General features: G+C 44.0%; 1 protein-coding gene across 4 annotated transcripts; it reads left to right on the forward strand.

Annotated features, from left to right (window-relative positions):
* Nucleotides 1-11165: 11165 nt before the first annotated feature.
* On the forward strand, nt 11166-16124 carry LOC123088566 (leucine-rich repeat receptor-like protein kinase PXL1). 4 transcript variants are annotated; one of them, XM_044510774.1, is made up of 7 exons: nt 11166-12704; nt 12806-13166; nt 13922-13959; nt 14050-14192; nt 15049-15161; nt 15299-15424; nt 15508-16124. In XM_044510774.1, exons 1-5 carry the CDS (start codon nt 11777-11779, stop codon nt 15142-15144), a joined length of 1566 nt encoding a protein of 521 aa, XP_044366709.1. In that variant the 5' UTR covers nt 11166-11776; the 3' UTR covers nt 15145-15161; nt 15299-15424; nt 15508-16124. The 4 variants fall into 4 exon arrangements, with proteins under 4 accessions (XP_044366709.1, XP_044366710.1, XP_044366711.1 ...); XM_044510775.1 differs by having other exon boundaries at nt 15514-16124; XM_044510776.1 differs by having other exon boundaries at nt 14119-14192.
* Nucleotides 16125-17642: the final 1518 nt, after the last annotated feature.

A 17642-nucleotide genomic window follows, 5' to 3' on the forward strand; every position in this document is an offset into this window, starting at 1 on the left:
AAGGAACAAAACATAGTGAGATAGAAGAATTTGTGTGCCTTTGAAATAGTTCAGGAAGTTCTTTCAGTTAATACAATCAAACTATGGCAATTGCTAATTTTTACAGATGGGCAGTTTATTTTTCATGGTTCTTCATATATGATACAAGGATCACCAAATTAGTGAAATGATGATAATTTTATTGATATATATTCAACACAAGTTAGTCCTGCACCCTTGAACTTATTTCTGTGATTGAAATGTACGGTTTTTGGGTCCGGTTCCCTTTATTAACTGGACCAATTCTCTTCTTCTTAATGCAATGCGGGAGCTCCCTGCCCTCTCACGAGGTTCCCTCAAAAAGATAGAAACAAGACCCGCTCTACTAGGATTCAGTCGCTAGTGCAAATCACATGACTGATAACATCCAGAATTCAGTTGGCAGCTGGCACGGCCATAGTATCTCACCTGCTGTCGTGGGGGCTGTTCGATCCATGGCTTAGAAAGACAGAGCAGACAGCAGAGCAGTGACAGAACAGACGCTTGGCTTAGAAAGAACATGGTAGCGGGCGAAGGGACAGCGGAAGTGGGATGGTGACAAGCCAGCGCAGCGGTGCGAATGCAGGCAAAATTTGTTTGCAGAATGAGTTAACCGATAAAAAGCCATATTCTTCATCGATCTACGTAGTATTCAGTGGCCAACGAACAACTGGTCAAAGGGTGAGCAGCTGCTAAGTTTAATGATTTTGTGGGAGATTCTGACAAAAGGGCAACATCGGGCTGTGAGCTTGGGCTGTGGCATCAAAACAGTTGAGGGAGAGGAGATGAAGGTGCGCAACAGGAATTTGACGGTGGATCACCGGCCGTGGAGACGGAGGTGCGCGGTCGGAGTTGAAGAGGAAGCTGCAATACGGGCACGGGAGCTCAAGCGTTGACGGATTCGGGATCCGCGCCTCCAGAACGATGCCGACCGGCGAGCAGCCCGTCTCGTGAGGGCGTCTGCAGCCTCTGCATCCATCATCTCCGGGTCCAAACAACGACAGACTACCTACCATGGAGGAGAATGGGGGATGGAACAGAGTAGTATAGTTTTTTTTTCAAAATTCCATTCCATAATATATGGAGCAGTTTTCCTTAAAATCAAACCTGGTAAACTTTTACCAAATTTATAGAGAGGAAATGTAAAACATATACTTTTTTTGCGGGTGAAAATGTAAAACATAGACAATACCAAGATTCGTCATAAGACATTTATTATCATATCTATTAGTATTGTATATCTATATCTATACCTACTATTAAAGCAAGGTGATATTCATGGTTTCATCCCGCTATACCTATTATTAAAGCAAGGTAATATTTTTGGTTTCGTCCCGCTTAAAAGGATTTTCCACGTACACTCGCTTTGTGGATTTTCACGTTCACGTACGTTCCGTCATGGTAATTATAGAAGTCCTACGCTGCATCCTCGATCCAACTTTGCCTGCCATCTGGATCGCCTCTCTGGGCCTTGGCCGGAGCTTTAGCTATTGGGCCTACTCGACTAGAACATAACAACAACAAAATCGGCCTAGGCAAAAATATTACATGGAGCCAGCCTAGACAAAAAAAAAAGCGTCTTCATAAGTCGAACTCCAGACGTTGCATGTCAAGACCAAAGGACGCGACCGATCGTGCTAGGACATCAATGTGTGCTATACGAAGATTGTTCCCTTATTAAATAGTACCACCTCGCTGCTTTAAAGTTGGTGTAGGGAGGGACTCATGAAATCGGCATGGTAGAGTGTAATGACCTAGCTCACCGCATAAGGATTGATCACCTTTTTCGTAAATAGGTACACAAGTGACAATCATCGGCAATGATGACGAAGAGGAGAAGTGACAGCATGGATGGCTCGCTAGGGGTGTGCGAGAGTTTGTTTCTCCCGTTGCAACGCACGGGCATTTGTGCTAGTATAAATAGAACTCCTCGACTATTTGATCAAAGTAAACCAAAATATATATTATAGTATTCCCTCCGTCCCATAATATAAGAACGTTTTTTACACTAGTGTAGTATTAAAACCGTTTTTATATTTTAAGACGGAGGGAGTAGAATGGACGTGTAATATGCAAGCTAGAAAAGTCATTTGACGGTGGAGCGGAGATGGAGGCCGAGGCAGAAGAAGGTATGTGCTCCGTACACAACACAGATCGCAAAGGACAGTACCGATTCGACTGAAAAAACAGTGCCGGGCGGGACACGCGTGAGAGATTTCATCACCATACCAAAAGAACAGTAACAGTAAACGGTACTGTCTAGTGCGAGCGGCGGATTATTTGTAGTAGAAGGAAAAAAGAGACGGAAGAAGCAAAGCAGTATTATACTAATATTATTAATATAAAACCAGTAAAATGATCAATTTTGCTTGTGATTAAATATTTCGCAGGGGAATTTTGCTTTTGATTAACATGACAGAAGAGTGGAGTAGTACCTGGCAATCGATCGGAAGGTGCCCACCGATGCGTCCTTTACCCAGCCCCCCGAATGTGTTGAGTTCATGGATCGCACATGGTAAACTGGCCACCGATGAGCTATTTATATCACGGCGCTTGCGTCAGGGCGGTGCCAGCCAGGCGGACGAATGGTCTCAGCACAGGGTAGGTAGGACGCTCGATGAAAAAAAATGTATAAATATTCTTTTTTGGTGAAAGACTGTAGTATTACGCAATTACAAGAACAATGTTTTCTTCTCATCGCAGCAAAGTCCAACACCTCTCAAAGCCCAGAACCTAACCAAGTGATGGTTGTGCCTTGTACAGGTGAAGGTATTCCATTTCTAAGAAGGAAGTTCTATGTATTCGAACTAGAGAGAAGCTCTAAAATGGAAATACAAGCAAACTATTTGATCTCTCAAACTCTCTCTATACTCTATGCGAGAACTATGGTTTGAAAAGAATTCCCTAACTGTTGATACCAGGCCAGTTTTCCAGCCTAGAACCTTTTAGAAGGTTACTCTTTTTTTTAATCACAATGTTACAAAATGTTCAGCATATTTATTTATTTATTTATTCATATTTTTCAAAAAAGTTCGAAAATATCAAAAAAAAAATGGTCGCATTTTCAGATAAAAAAATCAGATTTTAAAAATTGTTTGTGTTTTCAAATATTATTCAGAATTTCAAAAAAAAATCTCGGTTTTCAATATTTATTCAGAGTTTAAAATCTGTTCTACTTTTCGGAATATTTGTATGCATGTTAAAAATCAATTTGGAATTTCTTTTGCGTTCAAAAAAGTCACGTTCAAAATTCAAAAAAATGTTCAACTATGTTGCTGTTAATAGTCTTAATATACGGCGCTGCTCTTTTGTCATTATAGTTTGGTTAGTATAGTGGTTGGCTCATTTCCCTGAGTGTCCAAAGTCCTGTGTTCAATACCTATCGGATGCACATTTTTTTATCCGTTGATGTGTTTAAGGGGGTTGCACCGGAGCGGAAGTATTCAACTTGACCCCTCAAACTAATCATATACGTCCGACCTGCTACTGCTAGCCCCACACTCACCCATGTTGATTTCAGCAGGGTGAAAGTTTGCGAGTTCATCACCGAATCAGCTTTTTCTCATTTTCTTTCTTTTTGATTGATCCCATTCCCAGGCGCCAAGAACAACATTGATAGAGATAGCCAACAGCACGCCCATCGATTACCTTTCCGGCGTATCTCCCTCCCTCTAGCCAAGCAGTGGCATCCTCCTGGTGATCCATGGTCGGCTTTCGCCTGTGCTCATCTTTGTTGTTTCCTTGCCAGTGAGAGTGGAAGTGCAGACAAGTTCAGAACTGTCTTTTTTCTTTTCTTTCTGAAAGATGGTGTACCTTTTGTCTGTCTACTTGAGGAAGAGTGGTAATCGACGCCCCAAAGCTTGAGCGATTACCTATCGCCACACTGACGGTCCCGCGATTGGAGAACCGTGTCCATGACCATTGTTGACGAACAAAAAACCATGAAAAGATGGACTGAACTTAGCTAACACCTAACAGTAGTCAGCCATTGTTCTCCGGACCGCTTTGATCACTCAGTGCAGAAGCTCCAGTCAGGACAAGGAGTGGATTATGAGTGTCGACTGACCCTGCAGCATGACGTTATAATAGTTGCTCACAGCTCGCTACAAGAATTCTGCACACGGAGAAGAAAAACAGGCATCGGCAATTCAGCTGAAGGTTACCACTCTTAGACACACAAACCTGTTCTGCACTTTCAGTACTCTCCCTGGCACGGAAACAACGAAGATGAGCACAGGCCAAAGCCGGTCAGGGGATGGCTGGACCGTCGGGAGGATCTCCCGGCTAGCTGCTCGGCGCTACGGCAGGAGTACACTGGATGGACGGGTGTGCTGATCGCCGAGCATTCCAGCATTGTACAGTCAGTTGTTCTGTTTCTTACTACTACCTCTGTCTCATAATATAAGAGCGTTTTTTACACTACACTAATGTAAAAAACGCTAGTGTAAAAAACGCTCTTATATTGTGGGATGGAGGGAGTAGTTTTGATTCACTTTCATCGCTAGCTTTCTCTGCACTAGACAGACAGACACATTCAGTCCACATCTCAATGTAGTAGTACAACCTTGCTGACTTGCAAGATTTCAACTTACGGCAACATATATTACCCACTTCCATTCATTTAAAGTACAAAATCCATGGAACCATATAAATGCCGCGAAAGGAAAAAAAAAACCATCCAAAGAGGACTTAACCTGGCTGAGCTGAAGCAGGTGGACAGGTACCCGGGTGTTAGCCACAAAGGGTTCGACAGCAGAGCTGAAGCAGAAAGTAGTTACTTGAGGTGGACGCTCCGGCATGAGCGGGGGCGGGACCGCCGGTGCCTCAAGTATTGCATAGTCGCGCTCTTCCTCATGTTGATCGCTCTTCTCTTCTACATCATGGTTTAGATAGAGATGATGAAACTTATGTGTGTGTGTGTGTGCCATGGCCATGCAGTTGCACTTATTCAAGACATGACATGACTTGTGTATCGCTATTTTCGAGATGTGATGATATTTGTGTTGAATGATGATGATGATGATGATGATGATGATGATGGTGATGATGATGATGATAATGATATGACGAGGCTACTGTATGTCTATGATATGATGAGAATAGTGTATGTTTAGAATGATCTGATGAAACTACTGTATAGAGCCTATACAAATACATTATAAATACGTAGAGAGGGTATAAATATGTGAAAGTAGGAATACTGGCAGTAGCGCTGGAAAGCATCTAGCAGGAGCGCTGGAAAGCATCTAGCAGAAGCGCTTGCTTTGTGCAAGCGCTACAAATAGTTATCAATAGCCCTGGTCAGGACAACGCTACTGCTAACCATACTTACTAGTACCACTGGTTAGGGCAGCGCTACTGCTATAACTTAGCTGTAGGGCATTAGCAGTAGCGTTGGACCCAGCGCTACTACTATAGGTATTTCAAGCGCTACTAGTAGGCTTTCTCCTAGTAGTGGTTGGATGTCTACTGTTTGGTTGCAGGGCGGTTGACCGGTATGAGGTCCATGGCTGCAAGTCCAGGTGGTAGGACCAGTGGTGGTGGCCATCTCCTTCGCTAGAGGTGGTCGGCCTGACGCTGGATGGGCAGATCTCGAGATCCGTCATCTAGCTCCGGCTGCGAGTCTGGAAGCCATAGTTGCCAGTGAAAACCGAGGCGATGGCGGTATTCTGTGTCGTTACCTTGATGAAGGCATCGTCGTGTAACTACTGTCGACCTACTCGTGCTGCTCCGGGGGAGACCCTATGACCTAGTCTTTCAGATCGGACGGTGGCGGTACTTCGGTGACGTTTTCTCTCCTGGGAACATCGTTTGTGGAGCAGCGCTGGAAGTCAGAGGCAGGAGGTGGAGCGGCTTCGTCTTGAACGAAGCTTTCGGTGGAGATGTCAAGTCAAGGCTGACCGACAGGTGCTACATTGTGTCATGCCTGGTCAACAGGTGCTACACACGACAGATCTTCCAGAATCTTCGTGTCTGGATGGACGAGCGCGTGGCGGTGGCACCGTTGGGCGCCATGGTGGCGTCGACGGATGGACGGACTGTCAAGGATGATGCGAATCTCTCGCCTCAAGATGGGTCAGCGGTCTGATGAAGATGTCGGCGTCTAGAACGTATGCATGTGGTGTACGTTTTAGGTCTGCTGCATCGGCTGTTGGTTCCGATACGTTATGCGGATGGATTGACGACGACACCGGATTTAGATACGGGGAGTGAGAGCACTCCACATTATCGAGTTTTGTAGGTGTGAGTGGTGGTTTCGGGTGGCTTGATGTATGTTCTTGTTAGACCTTTGTTGAATAATAAATAAAGATGACCGTATGCATCAATTGATGCAGAAACCGGGGATCTTAACCTCCTTTTAGAAAAACAATGAGAAGGAAATCACATTTGAAAAACCCTCGTTCCTGTAGTAGTTTTTTTTTCTTTTTTGAGATAACAAGATGATTACTCAGCTGTGCCGGCTGCCGGGCCAGTCGGGTTCGGCGCGGTCTCTTCTGTTTTTGTTTTTACCGAGCAGAGACTTGACGCAATAGGGTGTGTGTAGAAACAGATGGGAGGGAGTACATTTTTTAAGGTTTGTTGGGGTCGTCTCGTACGATCCACAGGCATGCACATGGTCTCGTCTCGGTTTTATAGGGTCGTCTCGTGCTGTACGTACGAAGAACGTACGTGGGAATAATGTATGTGATCCACGTTGTTATTTTATTGGGCAGTACTAGGCATCAGACTACTGATGTTTGCATCCTATCAGACTACTCGTAGACCGTCGGATTAGTAGCAAGCTAATCGTTCAATTTGCAAGTTAGACCCACAAATAGAGGAGGGTGCAGGTGGTTTGTTTGGATATGCATTAATAGCGATTTGTTTCCATGATGCTTCCGTAAATCACGCCAATCCAGTTTTAACTGTACATGTGTGAAATTAGCCCCCAAATTAAGCTCATCGCTCCTGGTCTCCATACAGGTTTGCTTCGGAAGCAAATAAAAAAAATGAGGGTCTTCGGAAGCAAATATTATTTCCACTATTATTCGAACTTGCTTCTGGTTTATATGTGTTATTTAAATATTTTGCTTCCACGGTGAAAGTTGCTTCCATCGACTAGTGAATTGGCTTCCTTGAAGAATCAAATTTGCTGTGATTTGATAGAAATTTATAGTTATATATTGTTCTTTTTTTCACTTACAAACATCAAAAAAATTGCTTGCATCAAATAGATAATTGTTTTTAACCAATAAGAACACAACAGGGATGTCTGGGAATAAGTTATAAAACTGTGCTCAGTTTGCTTACATTGGCAGCAAATTATGCTTCCATAGTTCCATGCACATACAATTTAAATTGAATACAAGCTCAGACAAACTGGTAATTTCTCCTACTAGCTTCGTACTTGATGTTGTACGTGATGTGACAATGTGGCCATCAAGTCGCTGTATCTGGCGTAGCTCCTCAAGGCGCACATTATTCTGGCGCACCATCAAGTCGTCAGTCAGCTTCCGTCGGCTTCAAGAAGTCACTCGTCCATGCAGTGGTGCTTCAAACATAAGTAAATTTTGCTTCCGCGAGGTAGTGCTTCCAACTCCGTCAAAATCACCCCTGATTGCTTGAAGCAAATCACCGTTCCAACAGAAGCAATAAAAGATTTGACTGGAGGCATATAAGCAAGGCATGTTTGGCAAGCTAGTGTGGAAGAACAGCAATATGTGGGAAGCATGTAATTTGGCATTTTGAAGCAATAATAAAGTAGAACAGAAGCAAACATTACATACACTAGTAAATGAATTGGGAATCGTGTCATCCTAATTTTGTTAAGTATGGAAGCACAGTGTTAAAACGACGGCGAAGATAGCACCCGAGGACGGATATAGAACGAAAAATAAATATGGAAGGAGGCATCAACAGTTTAATATGTATGCATTACTGTTAGATTGGAAAAGGCTAAATAATGAAGTGTGTTTTTAAAAAAGACAAATAAAAATCTCCAGACAGACTAGAAAGAAATATACGAAAATCAGGATGCATGACTATAATTGTATATGTACATGAGAAGCATGCAACAAGCACCTAGGTAGCATGAATGCTAAGCAATGATCTTTACTGGAAGCATGGATGTTTTCAAGCAATGCTCTGAATGAAAATGCTAATTACACAGTTGAAAATGTATGCATCAAAAACTAGAATGAAGTGGCTTGAAGAATCTGTACATATGAAGCTTCTAGGAAGCATGACAAAGGATTGACATTCCATATCCATACATAGCAAAGCCCCTACAGTGAATTCAACTATGCAGTATTATTGGAGCATGAACAGTTTTGATTCTTATAAGGAGAAGCAAAAATAAATTAAGAATTAAGTAGCAGCAATCAAGGAAGCTTGGATCAGAAACTATACAAGCACATGAATCGAGATGTTGGAAGCTCCATTTGCAGTATGCATGACAATAAGAGACATGACATAGAACATGGGGCTCGGTTGGAAGCATAAATTAATGAAGCTTGAAGCAAATTAGTGCTGTGGCCAGCAAAGGGCTGGATGTTTTGTGTTACCAACATACAAATTGATATATAAAAAAATTATAACCTATAGAAGCAAATTGTATAGAGTTCAGGAGCATCTATATTGCGCTTTAGATGCTGCACAACAAAGAAGCATGAGTATGGTACTTTGGGAACATAACTAGTCTTGGATGGAAGCATGGAAAATTCATAGTGTAACGGAAACTAATAATCTTATATTACTGTCAAGATTGTGATGCATATCATAGTGATGTGCTAACGGAATTAACCAAAATTCATAGATGATATAGTGACCAATACATGTCGGATAGACCCTGATATGAACAGAAGAATCGAGATTAGAGGACTAAATACCTTGGTATCATTGCTGCATGCGAGGGAGGCGAGTGAATCCTGAATTGTTCTTCGCATGCTGCCTTCGTTCCTCAACCAAGACGACGCTGCCGAGGTGGACCCGAGGACTGGCCGTGGCCGAACCTAGAGCAGATGACCAGGAGGGCGACGGGGGTTGGCAGCTCGCTCGTGCACGTTGTGGATATTGCCAGGCACAACCCCCGGATGGAACGGCAAACTGGCGCATTGGATCTCACGGCCACCCCTGCTGCGGGGTGGCTGGTTCATGGCGGCGAGATCTGGGCGACAAGGGGAGGAGAGATGGGGACGAGGGTCGGGTGGGGTGATTGAGGAAGGTAAGATTAATGCGGGAGAGACTATAGGTGGGACGTGGCAAGAAATCAGCTGGGTTTGGAAACACATCACGGATTTATGAAAGCAATCTCAGCCGTGTGATGAGAAAACATCAACGTTTCACGATTGGTCTGACTAATGCGTCCTTTCAGACTTCTGATAAAAAGTGTTTCCCTATTTTATTTTGTTTACAACCAACCAACAGCACTCTTTTTTTTTTGAGGGTCAACAGCACTCTTCTTAAAGGGAAGGCATGCACATGGTCTCGTCTCGGTTTTATAGGGGCGTATCGTGAACGAAACCCACGTCGATCCAGGCGTCGTGCCGACCCGTTGTTATTTTATTTTGTTTCAGTCATCGGTTGTACGACCCGACATGACCTATTTATACACCATACTGTACAGTACAGATTACAACACCGTCATGAACCACTGACTCGTAGTACTAGTATTTGAGTTCCCGGCGCAAGGGCAAGCGGCAGCGGCAGCCACTGATCCGAACCCAGGTACTCTAACTGTACTGTATTATTATTACTGTAGTATTATACAGTACGAGTAGTACTCGAGCATCCATGCCAGTATTCTAACATCTCATTTCAGTAGCTACATCAATCCAGAGCATCAATTTGTATTTCAGCAGCCTCTGATTCATTGCACAAGCATATCAGACATGTCAGCTTATGTAAAGTCTGTCAGGCCAAAGAGGAAGATCTGGAGCATGCATTGCTACACTGCTCACATGCCCGACGATTCTGGGAAGAAGCTAGGTTGGTGCTGGATATCAAACTGCCAAGGCTTCATCCCTCCTCTTGGGCGAGCGATATTTTATGCGGCTCTATGTTCAGTGAAAAGGAGCGCGCAACAATAATCACCATTATGTGGTCGATTTGGAGTTCTCGCAACAGGTACACACATGATGGAGAGAAGTATGATCCGGTGACTTCTATTAGACTCACCAGAGAAGCTCTGGCCTTGCTTGATGTTCCTCAACAGCAGGCAGCTCTCTTGCCAGGTCATGGCTGGAGGCCACCAGAATCGGGCCAGGTAAAAATCAACACCGATGCCGCCGTTCGTCATTTGGCTGGAATGAGCGGAGCGGGAGGAGTTGCTCGTTCTAAGGATGCGCTTCTAGGCGTATGGTGCAAACCTTTGCAGGGGGTCACCGATCCGATGATTGCTGAGGCATTAGCTTTGCGGGATGGAGTTATCTCTGCAAATCTACGAGGCTATGCACAAGTAATGATGGAAACCGACTGTCTAGAGATCGTTAATCTCTGGAACACTCGCCTCAACAGTCGCTCTGTTGTGGCACCAGTATTTTACGAAATTGAGGAGCTTGCTGCTAGTTTTGATTCTTTTGTTATAAACCATGTAAGCAGATCCGCTAACGGTCCAGCGCACTTGTGTGCGCAACGGGCATGTAGCGTGTCTGTAACCGAGAGCTGGATCTCTGAAATTCCAAGTTTTCTGGTCAGTAGCCTCATGGCTGACTGCCCAGCAAACACTTTTGTTTGAATAAAGCTCGAAGTTCTCTGCAAAAAAAAAAGATTCATTGCACTTGCTCTTGTATACCAGTCCAGTACCGCATTTTGTCTTGCGGGTCCCCTTCAAAATACCACTCCCTCCGTTCCCAAATACTTCTACCGTCCCAAAATTCTTGTCTTAGAAGAATTTTGGGACGGAGGGAGTATAAGTCTTCCTAGAAATTTCAACATATGACTATATATGAAGCAAAATTAGTGAATTTACACTTTAAAAATGAATAAATATATATGCATCCTCATGTTGTAGTTTATTTGAAATGTCTAGAAAAAGTTATATGTAGGAACAAAGGGAGTATAAAGGAAACTTATGGAATTTCTTTTATATCTTGCTACATACGTACTCAAATCTAAAAAATTGTCCAGAGACAAACAGGGTCCACCGGTCAGTTTGTGACTATGGATCCACACTGCCACCTTCACCTCCACCTCATCTCTCTCTCGGTCTCGGGCTCCATTCCTCCCGGCGCCGCCGCCGCCGTGCTTCCCAATCTCCACACAGACCATGGAATGCCTCCCTCCCGGTTTGAAGCCGGAGAGGCCGGAGAGCCCGCCCGCCGTGGCTTTGGTTGCGCAAGCGAGAGGAGGGTGGCGAGCAGTGCCGTTGACCCGTCGTGGGAGGCCGCCCAAGGAGACGCCGCGCCGTGCAGGAGAGCAGCGCGCGCCCGCCGCTACGTACGGCCCGATGAGGCGTCGGCCGGACGGCACCACGACTTCCGCGGATCCACCTTCTCCGAAGCCGAATTCATGGATCGCCGCTTGGAGCTTCCGAAGCCGGACATGCTGCGGCCTTCTTCTCCAACTCTGACCGCCTTCATCCCCACGGCCGGTGATCCACAGTCAAATTCCTTTCCCCCCTCAACTAATTTGATGCCTCCTACTGCTTTGCTCACTCTCTGTTTCAAGCCATGAATTCAATAGCTTCCTCTCCACTCTACAGCAGCAGGTGAGATTCAGAGGCTGGTTTCTGAATGTTACCATGTATTTGCACTAGTAACTGAATATATACTAGTTAAACATGTCTTGTTGCAGCCATAAGAGTGATAGTAGGTGCAGCCATAAGGTTTCGTCGTCTCTCCCTCAAAGCTTGAAGGAAGATCCTCAACTATTTCAAAAGGCCCAAACATTCTTCAGATTTTCTGATCTTTGTCATGGCTGTCAACTTTTGGCTTTCAAACTTAAAACAGGTGTACAAAGATGCATCCATCTCTATCTCTCATACTTAAAATACGTGTGCAGGTTGAGCACCTTTGAAGCGAACCTCTTCCTGTGCGGGCTGCTGAAAATGGCTGGATCACGGCTGCTCTGGCGCACCAACCATCCTGTGGCAATGCTGCCTATTGTGCTCAATGATCAAGGCATAGTTGACAGCCTTACTGAAAATAATCAGAGAAGCATGTGGGCTAGCACAAGGATAGGGGAGGACGAACAACTCTACTTAGTCCATGTTCAGGGCACTGCTGGCATCGGTCTCCCGATTACGCTGGCTGTCAAGAAGTTCCAGAACTCGGACGGAATAGTGGATGGTAATCTGGAGAACCGCTGCAAGTCGGAGATGATCCTGTTAGCCAGCATCCGTCACGACAACATCGTCAACGTCCTACACTTCATCCAGAGGGAAAATGCACTATTGCTCGTTTACACGTACCAGGTGAACGGCAGCCTTGACCAGTGGCTGCACCGTCGAGAGGAGGGTGACCTGCCGCTGAGCTGGCCGCAGAGGAAGGCCATTGCCATTGGCGTGGCCCAAGGGCTCCGCCACTTACACCACGGATGTAATAGACCCATTGTCCACCACAACATCACCTCTACCAACATCCTGCTTGATCATAATTTCAAGGCCGTGATAGCCAGTTTTGGTGCTGCACAGATGAACATGGCCGGGCTCAACCAACCATTGCCTATCGCGTGGACTGTGTTTGGTAACTTCGGGTATGCAGCTCCAGGTATGGTGGCGGTTCGGTGCATGCAGTGATTTTTTTTTTAAATTCCATCTTATAACTAGTGTGGTCATTTACTAACTAGTCATATAAATGATTAATGTCAGAATATGGGAGGGCTGCAAGCCAGCTGACGGAGAAGGTAGACACGTACAGCCTTGGTGTGGTGCTGCTGGAGCTTGTCACAGGGCGGGTGGCCGATGGGGTGGATGGTCAGTTGGCCATATGGGCTCGTGACAACTGCAGTGAACTGATGGCAAAGAAGCTGGAACGGTTCAAGATTGCTGTGGACAAGGGCATCCCAGATCAAGCACAGTACATGGAGGAGATGGCGACCGTGTTCAGACTGGGTGTGGATTGCACTGTCGATGATCCGCAGCAAAGGCCGTCCATGCAGATGGCTTTCAAACGACTCCGCCGCGGTCGTGGGCTTGGCCGATTCGGTGGCCTTCTCACCTGCTATAACCTGTAAGGCCGCCGGCTAAGCCAAGTGCCTTAGTTACTTCTAAAAAAGCAAAAAGTAAAGGCCTTCCCTACTGTTCATGTGGAAAATAAAACACTGTTCATGTGAAAATGTAACAAAATGAGACACCCCTGATTGCAATGAGCACCTTTATATCAAAATGTTGCCTTCTCTCGTAGTAGTGTTTGTTCTTGCTTTTATCTATGCATGATGTGGTTGCATATTCTGAGAACAGGAAGATTTTCATAATGCTACAGAAACACTGTTTATTGTGTTCCTGACTGCTTCACACATGCGAAGTAACACCTTATGCTGGATCTATAATAATGTTAGTCTTTGGAGTGCTTGCTCATCTGGAACTTGCGAAAATAATTTCCTTCGTTACACAATATTGAGTTAAGTTGGCAGCAGAACAGTTCATGTTTCTGGAAACAAAATCTTCAATTCTTAGGAAGTATTGCCACTGTAAGTATTTGCGGTAGAGCCCATTTATGGTCTTCTTGGGCACCTGATGGGAGATAACAAATGCGGAACACAACTATTTAACAAATGCAGAATAGCTGATAAGCTGTAGTACTGAATGTAACCTCCCCCCATGAGTAGATGTGTAGATACTGATTGCGAATTGTGGTTTAGTTTGTATGGTGGGTCTATGAAAGATTTTGCTGTTTGTGTCAGCTTGAATATAAATAATTTAGCTGTTGTGTCAATCTCCATTTTTTTCATGAATTGTATCGGGCGCATACTTTATTTTTTTCAGATACATCACCAGTGAGGATGTTACCCAAGTGAAAAAAGGTAAAGTGGCATGTTCCGTGGTACTTTGAAGTTTGAAGTGATATTTTTTTTCTGTTTGTGTCCGCTCAGCTGATGAACTGATATTGACAGAGCTTATGTTCTGTGGTACTTTGAAGTTTGAAGTGTATGCTCTGCTTTCTTTTTGCTTGGCAAGAAAAGCCTCAGGATGCCCCAAAGCCAAGGGAGGATGGTTGCAAGGGAAAATGGTTGCAAACTTCCCGCTTGAATGCAAGGTACCTAACATACTAGCACCCAACATCTTAAATTTGATGCTATAACGATAATACTATATCTTCAAAAGCCTAACGCTGAATTGCTGAAACTTATTGTTCTGCCATTGGCGACAACAAATCTGGATCCATGTGGAATCATTCTTTTTAGGAGAAAAAACATTAAAGAAGACTAAACCTTAGCTAACAACAGTCACAGCACATGTTCTCCTAGCTAACAACAGCAGATACTACATGGAGCCTCTTGTGATGTCCCCAGGTAGCACTGCAAGATTCACCTGGAACGCATTCCACACAAATAATAAGACACCTGGCATATCTAGTTTTAAGGAACTGAATTTGAATGCATTAGCCTTGAGGAAGTTGTGGAGTGGAGCCATGTGTTGCAGGATGCATCCTACTCTCCAGTAAGTACTCATCAATCCTCTTTGAAATTTCATGAACAACAGCGTGTAATCTGAAACCAATAGTCACATCATAAATACACACATTTAGAGGACAAACAGACTCCCAGCATATAGAGTTCCAAATGAGCAAGAACTCAAGTAACAACAAAATATTGAACTCTAGGAATCATTCCCACTGAAGCAACAACAAAATATTGAACTCTGACCAAACTTATGGTCTTCTCTTGGGCAAATGCTGAACAGAACTATTTTACTAAATTGGATGGTCGCTACTTGCTGATAGGCTGTAGTACTAAATGTAACCTCTTCCCATCAATACGTATATAGATGTGTCGATACTAATTGTAAATTGCAGTTTAGGTTCATTTTTAATAGCGTTGTAGGAAAAATGTGCTTCGTCTACCCTGATCATCAGATTTAGATTTTCGGTAACCATTATGTTTGTCTTGCAGGTTGTTCCTAGCCTTTTGTGTTTCTGCACTAGGGGAATGCATTCCGTATTTGCATCAGACTATGAGACTGTAGGGGCAGTTGCGTTCATTCGATAAAGCACAAGTGAAATGAGGTGAAGATGCGCTTCCTAGTCGTCTTCCACCTCTTTTGATTAATGCATAGATTCGGGTAGATCTCACTCGGCGTAAGGAGAGGGTGAGGTGATCTGTTCTTGGGGTGGTTGATTGATTTCCGCTGTGTTGGCTGTAGGTGAGGAAAGTGGCCATGCTCGATGGAGTGACCACCTTGTTGTCTGGGAAGGGGAAGTGAAGGATGGGCTTGTCCTCGATGGCAACAACATCCAGATCATCTCATTCCACAACACTTATCAACCAGGTGAACGAGTAGGAGCCGCATCCATCCTTTCTGATGTATACGTGATGGTGTTACCTGAATAATTTTTGTGTTTTTTTTGGCAGGATCAGTCAGACAGTCACACACACATGAATTTATTGTTGTCAGTAGCGTTCACCTCTGCAGAATTCAGCTACTCGTTTCCCTTGTTGCTAGTGGCGAGGACTTAGCAATTAGTATTTGGCATAACATCATCCTGGAGGTCACTTTTTATATTTACTTGCCCTGTTTTCATTGACTGGAGGTGCATTGGACGACCAACCTGTGATCAGCAGAACATGTACTGAACCAAAGCATCTACAGAGTCGGTCCATGAGGACACCTACGACCTGCAGCAATTCCCGTGATGACCACACAATATCGAAGCCGTTTTGGGGGTGGCTACTATGAACGGTACAGTTGGTCTGTATAGGCTTGCAGGTTAGAACAATAGCAGCCATCAATGGTGTTAGCTAGGTTAGTTTCTTCCTGAAGATACTCTGCTAAGCTACAGGGCAGTGATTAAGGGATGTGTGCTGATCACCTAGAATTCCACTTCGTGCAGGGGGCAGACACACATTAAGACCACATCTGTCATGTATAATCTTACTTATAATTGCATATTCAAAGTTTGACATTGCTAACCGGGCCTGCCACCCGGTCTCATGTACAATCTTATGACTTGCAAACAAGCAACATATCAACTTCGACACTGTCAAAAAAAGGTATCAACTTCAGCAATAGTACACATTTCAATTTAAATCGAAGGTCCATAGTGTCATGCTGCAACCATTCACGACAAAGAAAAGACATTCGAATGACGACAGAACCTAGCCAACAACACTTGTGAGTTGTGACTGCTATTGTTCTAGCCTGCAAGCATATACACGTTTTTTATAGTGGCCCTTGAAACGGGTTTGATATGGTGTCATCACGGGAACGGCTGTTGGTTGTAGACAATCAAATTCAAATGTGTAGGCTTGCAGAATCATGGATGCTTTATGCGGCAGAATCATAGGTTGGCCCATGGAGATGCCTTAGTTCAGAGCAGGTCCAGTCAGCTGGAGAAGGGGCACGCATATATCAAAGTGCTAGTTGAGCAGTTATCAACAACAACTCTGAAAACAGGTAGCAGAATTCCGCAGAGGTGAACACTACTAACAATAATATGCCAGAACTAGCGACCAACAATACGACATCAAAACGCTCTGAAAAAGAAAGCCAGGGCTCTATCTCAAAATTTACACAATTGAGTCATCCTATATTCATATGCACCATTCGTGCATGCCATGATCCTTCCAAACAAATACAACGAGCATCAGCCTGAAACTAATGTTCAAAGTCCTAAGTCAGTGTATGGGTTTCCTCTTACTCACATCCAGTACTCTACTGGATAACAGAAAATACAGAGTCCCAAGGGTATACCAACTGCCATCGCAAAAAAAAAAAGGCTATACCAACTGTGAAACTCTATACGATGAAGCTGCGGAACAAACAATCAACTAAACAATAGCAAATACAGGAGTACAAACAATTGGCAAAACATCTGAACAGTAGCAAATACAGGAGTTCAAAAGTATTATCATACACACATAGACAATTACAAATCATCAATATCCTTTACATTAACTTCAAGGAAATACAAATCCCAGCCTAATATGCTGCTACATGCTTCTTCAGAGCTCTTACTCAATTTGTAGTTCCCTTTCTAGCCCATCTTTCCATGCAAGAACGGCAAACACATACATCTGATCATATGTCTTGTCAACCACGCGGAAATAAGCAACCCTCCATGCTTTCTTAAACAACAAGATGCAGAACACAACCCAGAGACCCAGAATAAATCCTAGAGCGAGTCCAAAATAAAAGGTCATTGGCCGATTCGGTGGCCTTCTCACCTGCTATAACCTGTAAGGCTGCCGGCTAAGCCAAGTGCCTTAGTTACTTCTAAAAAAGCAAAAAGTAAAGGCCTTCCCTACTGTTCATGTGAAAATGGAACACTGTTCATGTGAAAATGAAACAAAAGGAGACACCCCTGATTGCAATGAGCAACTTTATATCAAAATGTTGCCTTCTCTCGTAATAGTGTTTGTTCTTGCTTTTATCTGTGCATGATGTGGTTGCATATTTTGAGAACAGGAAGATTTTCATAATGCTACAGAAACACTGTTTATTGTGTTCCTGACTGCTTCACACATGCGAAGTAACACCTTATGTTGAA

Source organism: Triticum aestivum, chromosome 4A (genome assembly GCF_018294505.1).
Source record: "Triticum aestivum cultivar Chinese Spring chromosome 4A, IWGSC CS RefSeq v2.1, whole genome shotgun sequence".
Taxonomy (NCBI): Eukaryota; Viridiplantae; Streptophyta; class Magnoliopsida; order Poales; family Poaceae; genus Triticum; species Triticum aestivum.